Here is a 20,187-nt window from a genome sequence, read left to right on the forward strand (position 1 = left end):
ATAAAATTCCTTGCTATTAGGGTTTAACTAGAGGAATTTCTCAAACTTGGATAACAAAATTTTTGTGTTCATTAGTGGTGTGTGAATAAATTTTCTTTACATACATTTTTTTATTGCTTTAAATTTTTTCCATACATAAATTCTAAAATTTTCTTTTTGTTGTGATCTATTTGCCTTCTATATCTTTTATTGTATACAAAATGAATGGAAAGAGAAAAAACAAGTTTTGATTTAAGAAAAAAGTATACATCTAAAATTAAAATGCACAATGCACTAATGTAGAGAGAGATAATTCCAAAACGTGTGTGTAATTTTAAGGGATTGTAAACTCTTTTTAGTTTTTATATATCAGGTTCTGCAATCGTTGGGAAAAGGAAGAGGCGGGGGATTTTTAACTGAGTGTTGATTCCAAATCCATAAGTGATTCCTTACAATTTGCCAACCAGAAAATTATGGCAGTGTTGAGTCATGGCTTTGGTGAAGACATCAGCCACTTGGTGATCCGAAGAGATATGAGGAAGCGATATCACTTGACACTCCAAGGTGTCACAAATAGAATGAAAATCAACCTCAATGTGCTTGGTGTGTTCATGGAAAACAGGATTGGTAGCAATTTGAATAGCACTAGTGTTATCTGCATGAAGGGGTGTTGAGGTGGTCTGAGGAAACTCAAGTTCTACAAGGAGACCGCTGAGCCATATAATTTCAGAACACGCAGTAGACATGGCTCGATACTCTGCCTCAGTAGACAACTTGGACACACACCAACCTGATAACTTGGACATACACCAACTTGTAGTAGAGCGAAGGGAATCAGGGCAACCATCCCAATTAGCATCTCTATAGGCAACAAGTTGAAGAGACGAGCCCGTAGGAAAGAATAACCCATGAGTAGGAGAACCTCAAACATAGCGAATAATGCATCAAACTGCTTCAAGATGAAGATGCCATGGAGAAGACATAAATTGACCGACCTGATGAACGATATAAGAGATATTCGGGTGAGTCGTGTTCAAGTAGATGAGACTCCCAACTAAACACCGAGAGAGAGTAGGATCACCAAGGTCCCCTTCATCTTTCCGGTATTTCACATTGACCTCTATAGGAGTACCAACAGAAGAGGTGTCCGCCAAACCAGCTAAGGTAATAATATCTTGAGTATACTTGTGCTGATTTGAGAAAATAGCTTTGTCCCGATGATGTACTTCTAGTCCTAAGAAGTACGTGAGTTGTCCTAGATCTTTCATATGGAACTTCGAATGTAGAAGCCGCTAAAGCTTAGTAATCAGGCCAAAGTGTTGTGATCTCTAACCATGGACCGTGTGATTTGACGAAGGGAGAGATCTTCTTGCAACTCGCGGGCAGAATCGGGACACCTTGATCTTCCAATTTGACCTATGATGACGATTTGTGATTGAAAAATGGAATGGAATGAGGATAGGGAGGAATGAACTCAGAATCAAGTGGAGAAGGGAAACCAGGCTCATCAAAGGGAGATTTGAACCTTGGGTTCCTCAAGGGGAACACTGTTAGGTTCTTCCCTTGCCATGGATTGAGTCACCCTTCTTTCCTCTCTTCCCTCCATGGATGATCTTGACGTTGGAAGAGAATTCTTGTTTCTTGAATGAGTAATGGTGGAACTCAATTAGAATGAAGGAGCTTTGGAGGAAGCTCAACCTTGGACCTCAAAGGGATAATCCGACCTAGACCTCTGAGGGAGAATCTGACCTGTATAATATAATTTTCTCAATACTTGCCTCTCCTCTTCTTCATGTCCCCCTAAATAGGGTTGAGGACGAAAATAAAAAGATGACCCATAGGTCAAGTGGTTCATGCCACATTACACTGAACCAACCCAAAGTAAACCAAACCAAATAAAGTAAACCCAACCGAATTGAAATTATATGAAAAGTAAATTGACATAATTTAATTCCTATGCCTATGGATAACTCGTGATGCTATGGAGTCCATAACATCACCCCCCCCCCCCCCCCCCTGGAGAAAGAGCTTGTCCTCAAGCTCAAAGTATGGGTAGAGGGTGCGAAACGCCATTAATGGCTCCCATGTCATGTCACTGGGGTCAACATCTGCCCATTGCTCTAAGATCTCCCAATCACTCTGAATACGGTGAGTTTGTAATACCTATGCCAGGGTAGAAAGTACACGTCCCTCATGGAGTGGGGGCAGCGGGGTGTGCAGCAAAGGTGAATCACCTTGGAAGGCCTTTAATTGTGAGACATGAAAGATGTTGTGAATTCTGGCCTCTGGCGGAAGCTGCAATATGTAGGCCACTGTCCCAATGCGGTCCATCACCTGAAAGGGACCATAATATTTAGGAGAGAGCTTGTGATGTTTGGAGGCTGTCAATGACAACTGCCTGTAGTGTTGGAGACGAAACCAAACATAATCTCTAGGAGAAAAGAAGACTTCCCGGTGCTTCTTGTCATAATATTTTTTCATAGAATGTTGTGCCTCCTGTAGATGAGTGCGCACCTAAGTGATGAATATGTCTCTTTCAGCTAATGCTTGGTCCAAAGTGGTGACTTTAGAGGCCCCTGGTTCATACGCTAAAAGACGGGGAGGTTCTCTACCATATACCACCTTGAATGGGGTTGTGCCGAGTGCGCTGTGGTAGGAGGTGTTGTAACAGAACTCAGCCCAGGCGAGCCACTTAACCCACCTCTTAGGTGAGTCCCCCACGAAACAGCGGAAATGCATTTCAATGGTTCTGTTGACGACCTCTGTCTGGCCATCAGTCTGCGGAGGGTATGCTGAAGAAAAGGCTAACGTTGTGCCCTGTAACTTGAAGAGTTCTTTCCAGAAGGTACTTGTAAAGATTGCATCCCTATCACTAGTAATTGAATTAGGCATCCCATGTTAGCGGACAATGTTATCCATAAAAAGTTGAGCAATCTGAGTTGCAGTGTAAGGATGCGCCAGAGGAATGAAATGCCCATACTTAGAGAAACGATCCACCACTACAAGGATAACAGATTTACCCGATGAAGACGGAAGTCCATCTATGAAGTCCATAGAAATATCAGACTAGACCTGTGATGGACGCTGAAGTGGTTGGAGCAACCCAGCTGGACTTAATGTTTCAGCTTTATTCCGTTGACAAGTCTGACAAGCTACCACATAATCAGCTATACTGCGCTTCATGCCCCTCCAATAAAATTCCCTACTGATCCGGAAATATGTTTTTTGTCGGGCCTCATGTGTACTGTCATGGAAGGAGGCTAAAATGCTGTTAATCAGAGGGGATGTGTGGTGTAGAAAAATTTTGTTTTTGTAGAGGACGAGATTGTCCTGAACCCTCCAATTGTTTGTCGTTGTTCCCTTCTGGATGTCCTAGCATAAGGAGATAATATTCGGGTACTGTTGTGCCTCTTCCCGTATAGAATCCAACAAGAGAGCTCTGGGCTGACTGATGGCATTTAATTGCGACTCTGGAACATCCCGGCAAGATAATGCATCCGCCCCTACATTCAAACTTCCCAGTTTATACTTGACAGAAAAGTCAAACCCCATAAGCTTACTTAACCAATGTTGTTGTGGTGAAGTGGTGAGACGCTGCTCAAGATGATACTTGAGGCTGCAATGATCAGTGCGAATCAAAAAAGAACGTCCCCATAGGTAAGGGCACCAATGCTGTATAGCTTTCGCCAATCCGATCAATTCCCTCTCATAAGCTGCCAACTTGTGGTGGTGTTGGCCCAGTTGACGGCTAAAATAAGCAATCGGGTGGCCCTGTTGGTGCAACACTATGCCAATACCGCCCCCCGAAGCATCACATTCCACTACACATGACTCATCAAAGTCGGGGAGCTGCAAAACTGGGGTTGATGATAAGGCGTCTTTCAATTGCTAAAAGGAATGAGGTGCTATCTCTGACTAGGTAAAAGCTTTTTTCTTGAGTACTTCAAGCTGGCCATAGCTATGAATAATTTTTTTATAATATCCAGCTAGGCCCAAAAATCCTCTTAAGGCTTTAATAGATGTAGGAATAGGCCAATCTGTGACAACCTGTATCGTACTCTGGTCTACCTTCACCCCCGTTGCTGAAATAACGTGGCCCAAGTATGCCACTTCTGATATGCCCATAGAACATTTTGACCGATTTAAAACCAAATGATGTGAACGTATGAGAGAAAATACCTGGTGAAGGTGCTGAAGATGTTCTTCCCAATTGTTGCTATAGACCAAAATATAGTCAAAAAATACCAATATGTATCTTCTCAAGAGAGAGGAAAATACCTCATTCATGAGGGCCTGGAAGGTGGAAGGCGCATTTGACAGACCAAATGGCATTACGAGGAATTCAAAATGACTGTGATGCGTAAGGAACACTGTTTTCTCCACATCTGATGGTTGAACCCGGATTTGATGATAGCCAGATTTCAAATCGAGTTTAGTAAAAATAGTAGCTCCATGTAGCTCGTCTAACAGCTCGTCCACCACTGGAATAGGAAATTTATCTTTAATCGTATGGGCATTGAGTTGTCGATAATACACACAGAACCTCCATGACTTATCATGCTTGCGGACTAGTAATACCGGTGAGGAAAAAGGAGACCTGCTAGGCTGAATAATACCTTGTGCTAACATCTGCTGGCACTGTGCTAACATCTGTTGGCACTGCCTTTCAGTCTCATCCTTCAGTAAGTGGGGGTAACGATACGGATGCACCATTACCGGCTCAGTACCAGTTTTCAAACGGATACGGTGATCACAGTGCCTAATTGGCTGTAAGGCAGTAGGGACTTGAAAGATATCTTCAAATTCTGTAAGTAAGTGAGATAACTTACATGTGTTTGTGGACTGGACCTGGGCAACCTGTAGTGTGCAGGTGAGTGGTGCTTGTGTGCCATGCAATATAATCTGATGTTGGTCCTCTATAAAAGACATGGTTAGAGCTTGGAAATCCCATTGTATTGGTCCCAACAATTGTAGCCATTTAAGTTCCTAGTACCAAATCGAATCCTGACAGTGGAATCACCAGAAAATCTGCAACAAATGCATGTCCCTCAATATCAAAGTGTGTGGCTGGTGAGATGCCTACACTAGTAATTTTAGGCCCATTGGCTACTGATACAGAAAGACCAGTCTATTACTGTACTACTAACCCAAGTTGTTCTGCCGCCTGCTGACTGATGAAATTATGTGTACTGCCCGAGTCAACTAAAGCCAATAACTGTAAATGATGTAATTGGGCTTTAACCTGCATTGTGCTTGAACTGCATAGACAAGTCATAGCATGAAGGGAAATCTCTAGACCTTCTTGGTCAGTTTCCACAATTTCCTCCTCTGGTGGTATTTCTTCTCCATCCTCCCACAGACATATACTAAATAATCATTTGCAGTGGTGTCCAATGACATACTGTTCATCACAGTTAAAATAGAGACCCTTGGCCTTTCTCTGGTCCATTTCCTGTCTAGTAAGTTTTTTGAAGTAAGGAGCAGGTGGAGCCGAATTAGAGATGTCTGGGCGTGGGGCTGCACTGTCTCTAAATCTTGGAGGTCCATAGGAAGGGTTTGGCGCTGAGGCATTGTGCCTCCCTGGACAAGCTAGTTTTCTGACTAGTGACTCCTTTAGAACATGCTGCTTGTGCTCAATTGGCCTGGCTAAATTCATAGTGTGGTCTAAATCTGAAGGAGCATGTAATTCAACTTCTAATCTCAGAGCTTCTGTCAAACCAGCAGTAAAATTATGGACAAACTGTGTGTGGCTGACAAACTGGTTTGCTCGAGCTAACCTTTCCTGGAAGGGTTTTTGGTACACCTCTAGTGATCCAGTTTGTTTGTAATTGATTAATTCTCCCAATGGATTGCTACTTACTGGGGGACCAAATCTCATCATGCAAGACTGTCTAAAAGTTGCCCAATCTTGAACCACTTGGTCATTTCGAAATTGGTGGTACCATAGAAGCCATCGAGCATGTGGTAGGCGGCCAAATACACTTTTTCATCCACAGGTGTTTTTTGATGATAAAAGAACTGATCACACTTGGCTAACCAAATCAAAGGGTCCTTAGACCCATCATACGTAGGAAAGACAAGTTTTAAATACCTGGGCACAGTGTTTGGTCCTTGAATGGCAGGCCCCAGATGGGAATGGTGTTGACGCATTGGTGGTTGTGGGGGAGGTGGTGGAGAGTATGGCTGACCCAATAACTTGGAACCTTTTCTCCATTAGCCACTAAAACCAAAGCTATTGGCTGTGGTTGAATATGAAGTTGTAATTGTTGGGCAGCAGTGAAACTCAAAAAATTATAAGTACTACTGGAGTCCACTAGATTTAAGAGTGGATGGGCGTTGACCATGTCACATATTTGCATTGTTTTGGTGGACTGGAGGTCCATGATGGCATGGAGAGAAATTGCAGGTTCTTCCACCTCTGGGGCTGGTTCCTCCTCATCACCCACTTACATCCAAAATAATTTTTTGCATTGATGCCCAAACGTGTACTGCTCATCACAATTATAACATAAAACTTTTGACCATCGTTCTACCATCTCTGCCCTGTTCAATTTTATGATGAATGCTGGTTGAGACGGACTGGGCTTAGGGGCTATAGGGGCGCCTGCAGGAACATTAGTGTGCCATGGTTGCCCTGTGGATGTAGCTCCAGCAGTAGATCTCCCTCCTTTCCAAATAGGCCTTCGGGATTGAATCTTCTGTTTGGCTTCTAATGTTCTGGCCAAATTCATTGTTCGTGCTAAATTAGGAGGGGCAAGGAGTTCCACTTCTAAACTTAGGGACTCTGTCAAACCTACTGTACATAACCCCACCTGTTGATCCACCCTGACAATCTTGTTGGCCCTAGCCAATTTTTCTTGGAATAATTTTTGATAGTGCTCGTCATTACCTATTTGGCGTAGCAGCACTAAATCCCCCAATGGGTTGCTTTGAGCTGATGGCCCAAACCAAATTGTACACAACTCTTTAAATTCCTCCTAGTCTAAATTCAGATTCTCCACTTCTAACTGATGACCCCAAAGCTGCGCTTCATCGAGCATGTGAAAGGCGGCCAATCTCACCTTGTCTATTTCAGCCGTCAGTTGGTGAGAATTTTTTTTCACTCCTATAAACCCAGATTAAAGTGTCATCAGACCCCTTAAAATTTGGAAAGTCCAATTTTGTATATCTCGGAATGGTCCCTCCCCTTGGACCAAAACCCACACCATTTGCTGGATGCTCTATTCGTCCAACAAAATGTTCCCCTTGCGTGGTCGCAGGGCTTCTCCCATCTTCCCGAGGGGTTGGGTTTCTTGCCCCCATCCATTCATCTATCTTAATAGATAAAACTTGAACTTGTGCATTTATCTGGTGAGAAACTCTGTTGTCCACCAACGTAGCTAGATGCCCCTCACTCTCTTCTTGCCCTGCGTGTATCATTTCTCTGATGCTGGCTAGCAATTCCTCATTGTTGGATGTGTTGTGGTCTCTGACCATGTAGCGAGTAATCCTACGATGGGAGAGCTTTTTTGGAATTTCCAAGCTTGAATTTGGTTTCTGACTTCTCTCTGGATGACCTATGGTGACCGATGAGGATGAATACGGAATGGAAGTGAGATGGAGAAGAGAAGTCAAAACTGGAGAAGGAGATTAAGACTTGTCGAAGGGAGTCTTCACCTTGGGTTCCAGGGAACGCCGACCCTGGTTCCTTTGGGAGAACGTAGATCCCATGAATATTTCTTTTGTTCCTTCATTCCTTCTCTACTGCCTCATAAACAAGGGCTCGAGCTCAAGAGTTATGAGCTATTACAAAACTGCCCTTAGGCCTTCCTACTTTAATATAAAAGAATATAAACTCCTAATGCAAGTCACTTCTCTACTGAGTCATCGAATCGAGTCATCCTCGTCGCCTTTGGGCTACTCATTCAGCTATCGAGTCCACAACATCCCTCCCCTCCTGGAAAACGAGGTTGTCCTCAATCTCGAATGTGGGGTAGACCTGTTGGAAGACTATGAGGTCCTCTCACGTGGCAGTTGTGGGGTTATTCTGACGAGCCTACAAGATTTTATATGGCATGAGAGAGATTTATCCATCATCCGTGGGTGGTAGAGCAGAAGGGTGCGGAGGTGCACTGCCCTTGAAGGGCTTGAGGAGTGACACATGGAACACGTCATGTATCTTGGCATCTGGAGGAAATTGGAGCCTATATGCGACTTCCCCAATCTTGTGAGTAATCTAGAATGGCCCAAAATATTTGTTGGATTGCTTGTGCCTGTGGCCTATCAAGGAAGCTTATCGGTAATGTTGGAGTTTGAGCCACACAAAATCACCTATGTTATACCAGATCTCCCTGCGACCCTAGTCATAATAGTTTTTCATACGTACTTGTGCTTGGCTGAGTCACTGGCGAATAACTTTCAATAACTGATCGCGACCCAGGAGAGCTTTATCAACCGCTTTGACTCGAGTGGAGCCATGGTCATATGAAAGGAGATGTGGAGGGTCCCTGCCATACACTATCCGAAATGGAGTGTCCTTTAATGCTGTGTGCAAGGAAGTGTTGTATGAGTACTCCACCCAGGGAATGCAATCCACCCACTTCTTCGGTCGGTCACCTACCAGGCAGTGTAAGTACATGGCAATGGTGCGGTTAAGTACTTCAGTCTGGCCATCGGATTGAGGGTGATAGGCTGAAGAAAAATTCAGTTTGGTGCCGTAAAATTTAAAAAGATCCCACCTGAATTGACTTGTAAAAATAACATTCCGATCACTGACAATGGACTCCGGAATGCCATGGAGGCAGACAATGTGTGTGAAGAAGACTTGGGCTACTGATGATGCCTTGTATGGATGCTCCATGGGGATGAAATGACCGTATTTGGAGAAATGGTCCACAACCACTAAAATAATGGATTTCCTAGAAGACTTTGAGAGAATCTCAATAAAATCCATAGATAAGTCGGCCCATACCTGTGTGGGAAGTTGTAGTGGTTGTAGTACCCCGACAAGTGATAAAAGCTCCACCTTGTTTCTCTAACACACCGGGCAAGCAGCTACATAGGCTGCAATGGATGATTTCAGACCCTCCCAATAAAAGTCTCTACGGGTCCAAAGTAGTGTCTTTTGAATCCCTTCATGGTAGCTATCATGATAAGCTGATACTACCTTGGCAATGATAGGAGACGATTGTGGCAAATAGATGCAGTGCTGATAGTGAATGATGTCATTATGCACAGTCCAAGTTGGGCCCATAGTTCCATCAGCAATTTGCTGCTTTAATTCTTGCAATTCATGGGTGGTGAGGTGTGTCTCCTTGATGGAGTCCAATAGGACTGGAGTTGGGCGACTTATGGCAGCTAAGTGTGGGGATTCTTCGGGTCGGTGCGATAGAGCATCGGCTGCTACATTCAATTTACCGGGCTTGTGTTCCACTGAAAAGTTGAATCAAAACAATTTTCTAATCTACTGTTTTTGAGGAGAGGTGGAAATACGCTGATCAAGTAGGTATTTCAAACTTTAATGGTTCGTGCGGATGAGAAATTCTCTGCCCCATAGATAAGGTCACTAGTGACGGATTGCCTTTGCCAAGCCAATCAGTTCGTGTTCATAGGCTGGTAACTTGTGTTGATGAATGGCGAGTTAGCGGCTGAAATAAGCAATAGGGTGGTTGGACTTTTATAGTACTACGCCGATACCCCCTCCGGATGCATCACATTCAACCATGAAAAGCTCTTCAAAATTTGGCAATTGTAAGACTGGCTCTATTGCAAGAGCTGTTTTCAGAGTTTGGAAGGCTGTGTTGGTTTCCTCATTCCATACAAATGCATTGCGATGCAGCAGGTTAGTTAAGGGTGCTACTAGGGCCGCATAGTTCGAAATGAACTTCGGATAATACCCGGCTAAGCCCAAAAAAACCCTCAAGGCGGAGACATTTTGTGGAGGAGGCCAATGTGTCACTGCTGTAATTTTTTCCGGGTCCACTAAGACCCCTGCCGCCGTAATAATGTGTTATGGACTCAATAGCATCACGTGTTACCAGCAGGCATATGAATTAATTAATGTGGTTTTCAATTTTCATGTAATTGATTTGGTTTGGTTTACAATTTATTTGGCTTGAACCAGTGACCCAAGGGTCTAAAGTGTATTTGGCATCCTCAACCCTATTTAAGGGGACGGCTAGGTTAATGAAAGGTAGCGATTGAGTTAGTAAATTAGCCCAGATTAATTTAGATAACAGGTCGAGAGCTCCTTCAAGCTCTTCCCCGTTTTCCCCAATTCCCCTTTCCAAATTTCTTTCTTCATCACTCCATCAATCTATCTCTACGTCAAGCAAGGCAATGGAAGGAAGAGAAGAGAGGAGGGTGACAAGATCCATTGCTCGTGAGGATCTTAACAACGTGGTATTAGAAAGGTCCACCCTCGGTGATTCCTCTTCTCCCGAGGACATACGTCAAGTGCTTTCGGATCTTCAGTAAAGGTCCACGCATTAAGGTGCTGAAATTACAAACATTCATAATACATTGCACACGCTGGAATCTTCTCTCCAAACCGTCATTCGTCAGCTTGCAGCACTTCAATCAACCACACCACCACCAGCTACAAACTCTCAGCCACCGGCAGCAAACCACCCACACTTCACGCCACCACCACCACCACCATTGTGCCCACAACCTCTTCCTATGGCTGCTCACGCACAGGGACCAACTACGGTTCCCAGGTACTTTAAACTCAATTTTCCTACATATGATGGCTCCAAGGATCATTTACTTTGGTTCACAAAATGTGAGCAATTTTTCTATCATAAAAAAATGTTAGATGTGGACAAGTCACATTAGCCGCATACCACTTGCTCGATGAAGCGATCATGTGGTTCCATCACTACCGAAATGTCCATTCAACTCAGGATTGGCTAAATTTTAAACATGCTTGCCAGATGAGGTTTGGATCTCCAGCTAGTAGCAATCCAGTGGGGGAATTGATCAACTATAAACAGACTGGCACTTTAGAATTGTACCAGAAAACATTTCAGGAACGGTTGGCCCGAGCAAGTGAATTTGTTCCTCCTCACCTCCATGTTTAGATCTTTAATGCGGGATTGACCGAGTCAGTTCACTTGGAAGTGGAATTACTTGGTCCTACAAACTTGGATTCAGCCATGAATTATGCCAGGGCGGTGGAACAGAAGCAAAGAGTTCTGAGGGAATCATTAGGCCGAAAACCCTTTTGGACAAACAGACTACCGGGTAGTGCACCTGGGCCACGTTTTGGCTCTTCAGCCCCTAACTGTGCAGAGTAGTCTACCAATGTGCCCCCTGACAATCTTCCACGTAAATTCTTGACTAAATAGGAAATGGAGGCAAGAAAGGCCAAGGGCCTCTGTTTTAATTGTGATGAACAATTTCTCCCAAGACATACCTGCAAAAGATTATTCAGTATAGAACTTTGGGAAGAGGGTTCAGAAGTGCTTCCTGAAGATGATATTGTTGAAGAGGAACAACAAGAACCATAGCTCTCCCTCCATGCCATGCATGGCCTGCGTAGTTCTAATACCATGTAGGTAAAGGCCAAGTTACACCATCTCCAGTTACTTGCTTTAGTTGATTTTGGCAGCACACAATTTTATTAGTGAGCCCGTAGCGAAACAATTGGGATTAGAAATCCAACAGCAAAAGGGTTTCTCGGTTTCAGTGGCCAATGGGGCTAAAATTGCTAGTGTTGGGTTACATGCAGCCACCTCTTTTACTATTGAAGGAGATTCATTTAAGGTTGACTTACTGGTCATTCCTTTAGCAGGATTTGATTTGGTGCTCGGGGTAAAATGGCTTAAGCTATTAGGCCCTATATTGTGGGATTTTCAGGCTCGGACTATGACTTTTACAGCACAACAGTGCTAGATTACATTGCAGGGTATCAAGGCACAGGTGCCCACCGCACTTCACACTTTCTAGATTCAGAGCATTGGTGATTGTAAGTTATTTCCATTACTTACAGCCTTTGTCGATTTATTTAATGACCCTACTGGTCTACCACCAGTGCGTCACTGTGATCACCGCATAAATTTGAAGTTGGGAACCGATCCAGTAGTGGTGCGTCCTTATCGTTACCCACATATATAGAAAGATGAAATTGAAAGACATTGCCTGAATATGCTTGCTCAGGGGATTATCCAGCCCAGTAGGTCTCCCTTCTCGTCGCATGTTTTACTGGTCCGAAAAAAGGATAAATCATGGAGGTTTTGTGTCGACTACATGCAACTCAATTTCCATACAATTAAAGACAAGTTCCCCATCCCAATGGTGGATGAGTTGCTAGATGAGTTACATGGTGCTACGATTTTTACCAAGTTAGATTTGAAATCCGGCTATCATCAAATTAGAGTTCACCCTGCAGATGTGGAGAAGACTGCATTCCACACGCACCACTGTCATTTCGAGTTCCTCGTCATGCCCTTCGGTCTCTCCAATGCGCCCTCCACCTTCCAGGCCCTCATGAATGAGGTATTTTCCTTTCTTTTGCAGAAATATGTGTTAGTATTTTTTTATGACATCTTGGTATATAGCACAAATTGGGACAAACATCTCCAACACCTCCATCAAGTATTTACCATTCTACGCTCCCATCATTTGATTTTGAATGAATCCAAATGTTCTATGGGCACTTCAGAAGTGGCATAATTTTGGCCACATTATATTAGCAGTGGGTGTGAAGGTTGACCAGAGTAAGACACAAGCCGTCACAGATTGGCCTCCTCCCACCTCCCTTACCGCATGAAGGGGATTTTTGGGCCTAGCAGGATATTACAAAAAATTTATCCGTACTTATGGCCAGATAGCATCACCACTCAACAGCCTTCTCAAGAAACATGCATTCACCTGGTCTCCCTCAGCGACACATGCCTTTCAGCAGTTAAAGGAGGCCTTAGCTTCAGTGTCGGTGTTACAGCTACCAGAATCATTTGTGGTGGAATGTGATGCATCTGGCGGATGTATTGGTGTAGTATTACAAAACCTGGGACACCCCATCACTTATTTAAGCCGCCGGTTGGGACAACACCACCACAAGTTAGCAGCATATGAGAGGGAACTAATTGGGTTAGCATCCAACTGGGATGACCATTTCTGATTCGTACAGATCATTACAGCCTCAAGTATCTTCTTGAGCAACGCCTCACCACATCATCATAGCCACACTGGTTGAGTAAATTCATGGGCTTTGATTTTATAGTTCAATATAAGCCAGGTAGTTTAAATTTGGGGGTTGATGCTTTGTCTTGTCGGGACATTCCAGAACCACACTTTTAAGCTCTCAGCCACCCACACTCACTTTTGTTGGATTCTATTCGTGAAGAGACACATCAATATCCAGAACTTATTTCATTATATCAAGATATTCAACAAGGAACAACAGCTAGTCATTGGACAATTCAGGATCGTCTTACTCTATACAAAAACAAGATTTTTATGCATCACACGTCCCCACTTCTTCACACCATTTTGTCCTTTTTCCATGATAGCACACATGAGGGTCGACAGAAAACATATTTCCGAATCAGTCGGGAATTTTATTGGAGGGGTATGAAGAGCCCAATTGCTGATTATGTAGCTGCTTGTCAGATTTGTCAAAGAAAAAAGGCCGAATCTTTAAGTCTTGCTGGCCAACTACAACCTCTGCAGCTACCATCTCAAATCTGGTCCGACATTTCCATGGATTTCATTGATGGCCTTCCAACTTCATCATGTAAATCCGTGATATTAGTTGTGGTTGACCATTTTTCAAAATATGGTCACTTCATTTCTTTGGCGCATCCATATACTTCTACTCATGTAGCTCAGTTATTTATGGACCACATTGTCCGCTTACACGGGATTCTAGCATCTATTATCAGTCACAGGGATGCCATTTTTACCAATACCTTTTGGGAAGAATTATTCAAGTTACATGGCACACAATTGGCATTCTCTTCTGCCTATCATCCACAGACTGACGGACAAACCGAGGTCGTCAATCGCACGATTGAAATGTATCTTCGCTATTTTGTGGGGGACTCACCTAAACGGTGGGTTAAGTGGCTTTCATGGGCGGAATTTTTCTATAACACCTCTTACCACAATGCACTGAGAACTACTCCTTTCAGGGTAGTTTATGGTAGAGATCCACCTCGTTTGTTATCTTATGAACCAGAGGCATCCAAAGTCGCCACTTTGGACCAAGCATTAGCTGAAAGAGATGCTATGTTCACTGAGGTACGTTCTCACCTCCAAGAGGCCTAGCACTCTATGAAGTTCTATTATGATAAGAAGCACCGAGAGGTATATTATTCCCCAGGAGATTATGTGTGATTAAAGCTCCAAAACTACCCCCAGCTGTCACTGACTGCCTCCAAGTGCCACAAGCTTTCTCCAAAATATTATGGTCCATTTCAGGTGTTGGACCGCATTGGCACAGTGGCTTACAGCTTGCAGCTACCACCCGAGGCAAAGATACATAATGTATTTCACTTATCCCAACTGAAGCCGTTCCAAGGCGACTCTCCCTTGTTGCACACCCCTCTGCCCCCACTCCATGAGGGCCGTGTCCTATCTACTCCAGCTCAGGTATTGCAGGCACGCCACACAGGGCGATTGGGAAATTCTCATAAAGTAGGCAGATGCAAACCCTAGTGACACTACATCGGAGCCATTATCTGCATTTTGGCTTCTCTACCCTTCCTTCAAGCTTGTGGACAAGCTCTTTCTCCAGGAGGGGGGGGGGGGGGGGGGGGGGGGGGGGGGGGGTGATGTTATGGACTCAATAGCATCACGTGTTATTAGCAGGCATAAGAATTAATTAATGTGGTTTTCAATTTTCATGTAATTGATTTGGTTTGATTTGGTTTGGTTTGGTTTACAATTTATTTGGCTTGAACTAGTGACCCAAGGGTCTAAAGTGTATTTGGCGTCCTTAACCCTATTTAAGGGGACGACTAGGTTAATGAAAGGTAGCAATTGAGTTAGTAAATTAGCCTAGAGTAATTTAGATAACAGGTCGAGAGCTCCTTCAAGCTCTTCCCCATTTTCCCAAAGTCCCCTTTCCGAATTTCTTTCTTCCTCACTTCATCAATCTATCTCTATGTCAAGCAAGGCAATGGAAGGAAGAGAAGAGAGGAGGGTGACAAGATCCATGGCTCGTGAGGATCTTAACATAATGTGGCCCAAATAAGCCACCTGTTGCTGCCCAAAATTACACTTGGTTCTCTTCAAATAAAGTCTATGTGCTCTTATCATTTGGAAAACCATGTGGAGATGCTCTAAATGTTGAGGCCATGACTTGCTGAAAATCAATATGTCTTAAAAAAAAACTATCACAAATTTTCATACATAGTCAGTGAATACCTCTTTCATTAAGGCCTGAAATGTTGAAGGAGCGTTGGAGATACCAAGTGTTGTGGTGTCTAACCATGGACCGAGTAATCCTACGATGGGAGAGGTTTTCTAGAATTTTCGAGCCTGAATCTGGTTTTCGACTTCTCTCTGGACGACCTATGGTGACCGATGAGGATGTATACAAAATTCGAGCAAGATGGAGAAGAGAAGTCGAAACTGGAGAAGGAGATTAAGACTCGTCGAAGGGAGTCTTCACCTTGGGTTCCAGGGGAACGCCGACCCTGGTTCCTTTGGGAGAACGCAGATTTCGTGAATATTTCTTATTTTCCTTCATTCCTTCTCGACAGCTTTATAAACAAGGGCTCGAGCTCAAGAGTTATGAATTATTACAAAACTGCCCTTAGGCCTTCCTACTTTCACATAATTGAATATAAACTCATAATGCAAGTCACTTCTCTATTGAGTCACCGACTTGACTCGTCCTCGTCGCCTCTGGGTTACTCATTCCGCTATCGAGTCCACAACAGGATGACTCTCCCATACTAACCTGCTTTGATGCCAAGATGTTGTGGTCTCTGACCATGGACCGTGTGATTCGACGAAGGGAGAGATCTTCCTGCAACTCGGGGGCAGAACCAGGATGCCTTGATCTTCCTGGTTGACCTATGATGACGATTTGTGATTGAAAAATGGAATGGAATGAGGATAGGGAGGAATGAATTAAGAATCGAGTGGAGAAGGGAAACCAGGCTCGTCAAAGGGAGACTTGAACCTTGGGTTCTTCAAGGGGAACGCCGACCCTTGGTTCCTTAGAGGAGAACGTTGATCATTTGAGGTAAATTTATCTTAATTGCTTCTTACCCCCGTGAGACCACTTAAGCCTAATCACACAGAGCCAAACCCAAAGATAGAGTTTTTACACAAGTGTCATTCCAGCTTACAACATACCTTACACTTAAATAAAATGAAAACATAATTCCTAACGAGTTACCAACTCAACTGCATCACCTTTGGCTGACTCGGTCCGCTATTGAGTCCACAACACAGAGTCGGTGCCAGTAAGGATAATATCATCCACATAGATCAAGAGAAGGACTATGCCCGATGCCGACTTTTGAAAGAATAGTGAAGAGTCATACTAGCTTTGTGTAAAGCGGTGGAGAAGAAGTGTATCACGAAACTTATCAAACCAAGCCCGGCGAGATTGCTTGAGCCCATACTGTGGACGGCGTAGCTTGCAGACATCCTGAGGAGAAGAAGTAGTCATATCAGAGGGAAGCTTCATGTTGATATCTTCTTGTAAATCACCATGCAGAAATGCATTCTTCACATCTATCTAATGCAGATGCCAAGACTGTGAAGCAGCAATAGCTAAAATAGTTTGAGCCATGGTCATCTTGACAACTGGAGAAAATGTATCCTCATAATCAATCCCATATTCCTACATGTTTCCCAGAGCTACGATGCGAGCTTTGTATCCCAAGAACCATCCGATCGAAGCTTTACAGAGTGTTAAATTGGATCCAAGGCCTTATCGACTAGCCACTTAGGAAACCTCTTTTGTCAACTAATAAATGCAAGATCTTTATACTCATTAATGTATGTGGAACTATCCTTAACACTCCCCCTCAAATGTTGGCATGTGGATAATTTGGGTAGAGGCCCTCACGTGGTGGCACATGGATAATTTGGGAGAATGCCCACATATGAGAACCTTGCTCTGATACCATGTTGAATTTATGAAAAAGAGAAATACTTCATTGACTTCATAAACTCGTTATAATCATAGTACATGAACGTCTATTTATAATTGAGGAAGATAGTAGAGTCCAATTACAATAAAACAACCTTTGTCCCAATTACACCCAAACTCTAACACTTAAAGATAAGTCCTAGCATAATTAAATAACTCAATTTAGATAAAAGACAAACATAACTAAAACTAAAACTCTTCTTTGATGTGACCATAAGATAAAGATGCTTTAGTGAGTCCTTCTTGATCTTCCAACTTATCTGATAAGGATGATGGCTCGTGGTATTTTGGTGGGTCCTACTTCTTATGGGCTTGAGCCCATCTTGTGGGTCTTCCTTGGTCCTGTGGCCCATCTTATAATACTCTTAGATATGTGGGCATTCCTTGGTTGTGTGGGCATGGATCCTATCTTCCAACACTCCCCCTCAAGCAGGGGGTGAGAGAACATCAAGAACTCCCAGCTTGCTGTAAATGTTGTATAGAATATTTTTGTATAAAAAGGCAGTCCTCCAATCTTCCAACAAGTGTGAGGGGGAGTGTTGGAAGATGAAGGCATATTGGAAGATGTGCCATTTTATACAAAAAGATTCTATACATCATTTGCAGCAAGCTGGGAGTTCATGTTGTTCTCTCACCCCCAGCTTGAGGGGGAGTGTTGGAAGATAGGGCCCAAGCCCACACAACCAAGGAAGGCCCACATATCTACGAGTGTTATAAGATGGGCCACATGACCAAGGAAGGCCCACATATCTAATTGTATTATAAGATGGGCCACACAGCCAAGGAAAGCCCATAAGATGGGCCCAAGCAAATAAGAAGTAGTACCCACCATGGTTACCACGAGCTGGCATCCTTATCACATAAGTTGGAAGATCAAGAAAGACTTACAAAGGCATTTTTATGTTATGGTCACATCCTAGAAGAGTTCTAGTTTAAGTTATGTTTGTCTTTTATCTATATTAAGTTATTTAATTATGCTAAGGCTTATCCTTAAGTGTTAGAGTTTGGGTGTAATAGGGAGAAAGGTTGTTTTATTGCAATTGGACTCTACTACCATCCTCTATTATGTACTTTGATTATGATAAGTTAATGTAGTCAATGAAGTATTTTTCTTTTCCATAAATTCAATAGGTGATATATTGAGAATTACCACTATACCCTTGTGAGGGGTATCAAATTTTATGAGTTGGTCCACATAGGTGTGGAGGTTTCTTATTACAAAGGACCTACTTGGTCACCTCACCAACTGTGGACACCTATTGATGAAGAAGACATTTTTTATAACAAATGGTTGAAAAATGAAACCTTGGTGATTAGTTGGTTAATCAACAACATGGAATGACATGTCTCCAACAATGTCATCCATCTTGACACTGCTAAACAAATTTGGTAGACATGTGCTTAGTTGTACTCTAGTCTGGATACTCTACATAGACCATATGATATTCTCCAAAGGATGTTGAATACTAAACAAGGAGAAAATATCCATGAGTACTTAGCTTACTTTAGAGGCTTTCTTCAAGAGTGTAAGTTAGCTCAACCTTTAATAACAAATGTTTGTCCAAGGCAAGCAGAAGGAAGCCCTAATTACTTCTATTTTCCTTGAAAATATTGAACCAAATCTTGAGATTGTCAAGAGTCAATGTCTGAGTGCTTTTGTTGTCCCCATGTTTGATGATGTATGTGCAACACTACGTATTCCAGACACTTCTTCCTCCACGACTGAAGTATCATCCGCAATGTATTCAAATCATAGGGGAACATCATTTGACTGAGGCCAAGGCCAAGGCAGAGGTTATAGAGGAGGCCAAGGAAGAGGTGGAAGGAATGGCTTTGGCAGAGTAGATGGGAAAGAATGTACTCATTGTAAGAAATTTGGCCACACTGTAGATCAATGCTATTTCATGGAATGCCGTTACTGTGGACAATATGGTCATTATAGAGAAATATGATATAAAGCCAATGGAAAATCAGAATTGACAAAGGCTAATCAAGCCTTCGTAAGTGATACAAAAGAGGAACAACCCACAAAATCAGCAGCACAAATTTTATTTACTGATGAAGAATTTGAGATATTTCAGAAAATGAAGACAATGTTGGGTTCTTCTTCAAGTTCATTAGCAACTACTACTACCACCACTGTTTCAACTATGCCATCTGCTTCATCTTCATCCTGGATAATTAACTCAGGATCCTCTAAGCATCTTATAGGGAACAAACATTTATTACATTCTTTATCTCCGTATATTTCACACAAGTTTGTTACCATAGCTGGCGGTTCTCAAATCAAAGTGCAAGGGAAATGTCCACTTCTGTCACACCATCACTTCCGCTCACTGATATTTTATTCATTCTTACTTTACCTTTGAATCTATTATCTGTTAGTCAACTAATAAAATATTTTAGTTGCTCTATTACCTTCTCACCCACTTCATGTGTATTTTAGGATCTTATAACGAAGAAAGTGATTGGTGGAGGCCATGAACACGGGGGGCTTTATGTTAGGATCCTCATGAGCCATGGAGCTTTTCACCCTCTTCTCTTCTCTTCCTTCCATTGCTTGCTTGACGTTGAGGTATATTGATGGTGTGCTGAAGAAGAATTTCGGAAAGGAATTGGGGGAAAAACGGGAGAGAACTTGAAGGAGCTCTCAACCTGTTTAGCTAAATTACTCTAGGCTAAAGTAGACTCAATTGGTACCTTTCATTAACCTAGTCGTCCCCTTAAATAGAGTTGAGGAAGCCAACTAAAATTCTGACCCCTTGGGTCAATGGTTCAAACCAAATAAATTCTAAACCAACCCAAACCAAAATCAATTACATGGAAATTGAAAATCACATTAATTAATTCCTACGCCTGCTGGTAACTCGTGATGCTATAGAGTCCATAACACTTTACTACCTGGACGTGCCAAAAATAAATATGGTTTCCACCAGTGAAAATGAGACAAGAGTATGACACAACCAGTTGGGCCATCCATCTGCACAATATCTTCATTATATGTTTCCTACTCTTAAAATAAGATCAGAATTTAATTGTGAGATTTGTCAAATGAGTAAACATCAAAGGAGTACATACTCTTCTCATCTAGAAGTCACAAGTGTTACTACCTT

General features: G+C 42.8%; 1 protein-coding gene across 1 annotated transcript; it reads right to left on the reverse strand.

Annotated features, from left to right (window-relative positions):
* Positions 1–2,519: 2,519 nt before the first annotated feature.
* On the reverse strand, positions 2,520–7,455 carry LOC137947505 (uncharacterized). Its single transcript, XM_068793358.1, has 13 exons — positions 7,185–7,455; positions 6,995–7,084; positions 6,513–6,913; positions 6,183–6,413; positions 5,503–5,761; positions 5,222–5,319; positions 4,596–4,836; positions 4,258–4,364; positions 3,922–4,047; positions 3,805–3,867; positions 3,388–3,699; positions 3,052–3,123; positions 2,520–2,567 (listed from the first exon to the last, which is right to left on the reverse strand). The coding sequence occupies exons 1-13, from the start codon at positions 7,453–7,455 to the stop codon at positions 2,520–2,522; spliced, it is 2,319 nt and encodes a 772-aa protein (XP_068649459.1).
* Between the last annotated feature and the right edge of the window lie 12,732 nt (positions 7,456–20,187).

The sequence above is a fragment of the Aristolochia californica genome, unplaced genomic scaffold, assembly GCF_029961685.1.
Source record: "Aristolochia californica isolate CCGP_79_NKW_82.1479 unplaced genomic scaffold, dmAriCali1.0.hap1 SCAF_1, whole genome shotgun sequence".
Classification (NCBI taxonomy): domain Eukaryota; kingdom Viridiplantae; phylum Streptophyta; class Magnoliopsida; order Piperales; family Aristolochiaceae; genus Aristolochia; species Aristolochia californica.

Coding starts and splice junctions, on each gene's coding strand:
- LOC137947505 (XM_068793358.1), bottom strand. CDS start 7,455: ATGGTCAGAGACCACAACACATCCAACAATGAGGAATTGCTAGCCAGC. Junction 4,048..4,257: donor TCCAGGCCCTCATGAATGAG/GTATTTTCCTCT, acceptor ACGGGGGTGAAG/GTAGACCAGAGTACGATACA. Junction 3,868..3,921: donor ATAGCTATGGCCAGCTTGAA/GTACTCAAGAAA, acceptor CATTCCTTTTAG/CAATTGAAAGACGCCTTATC.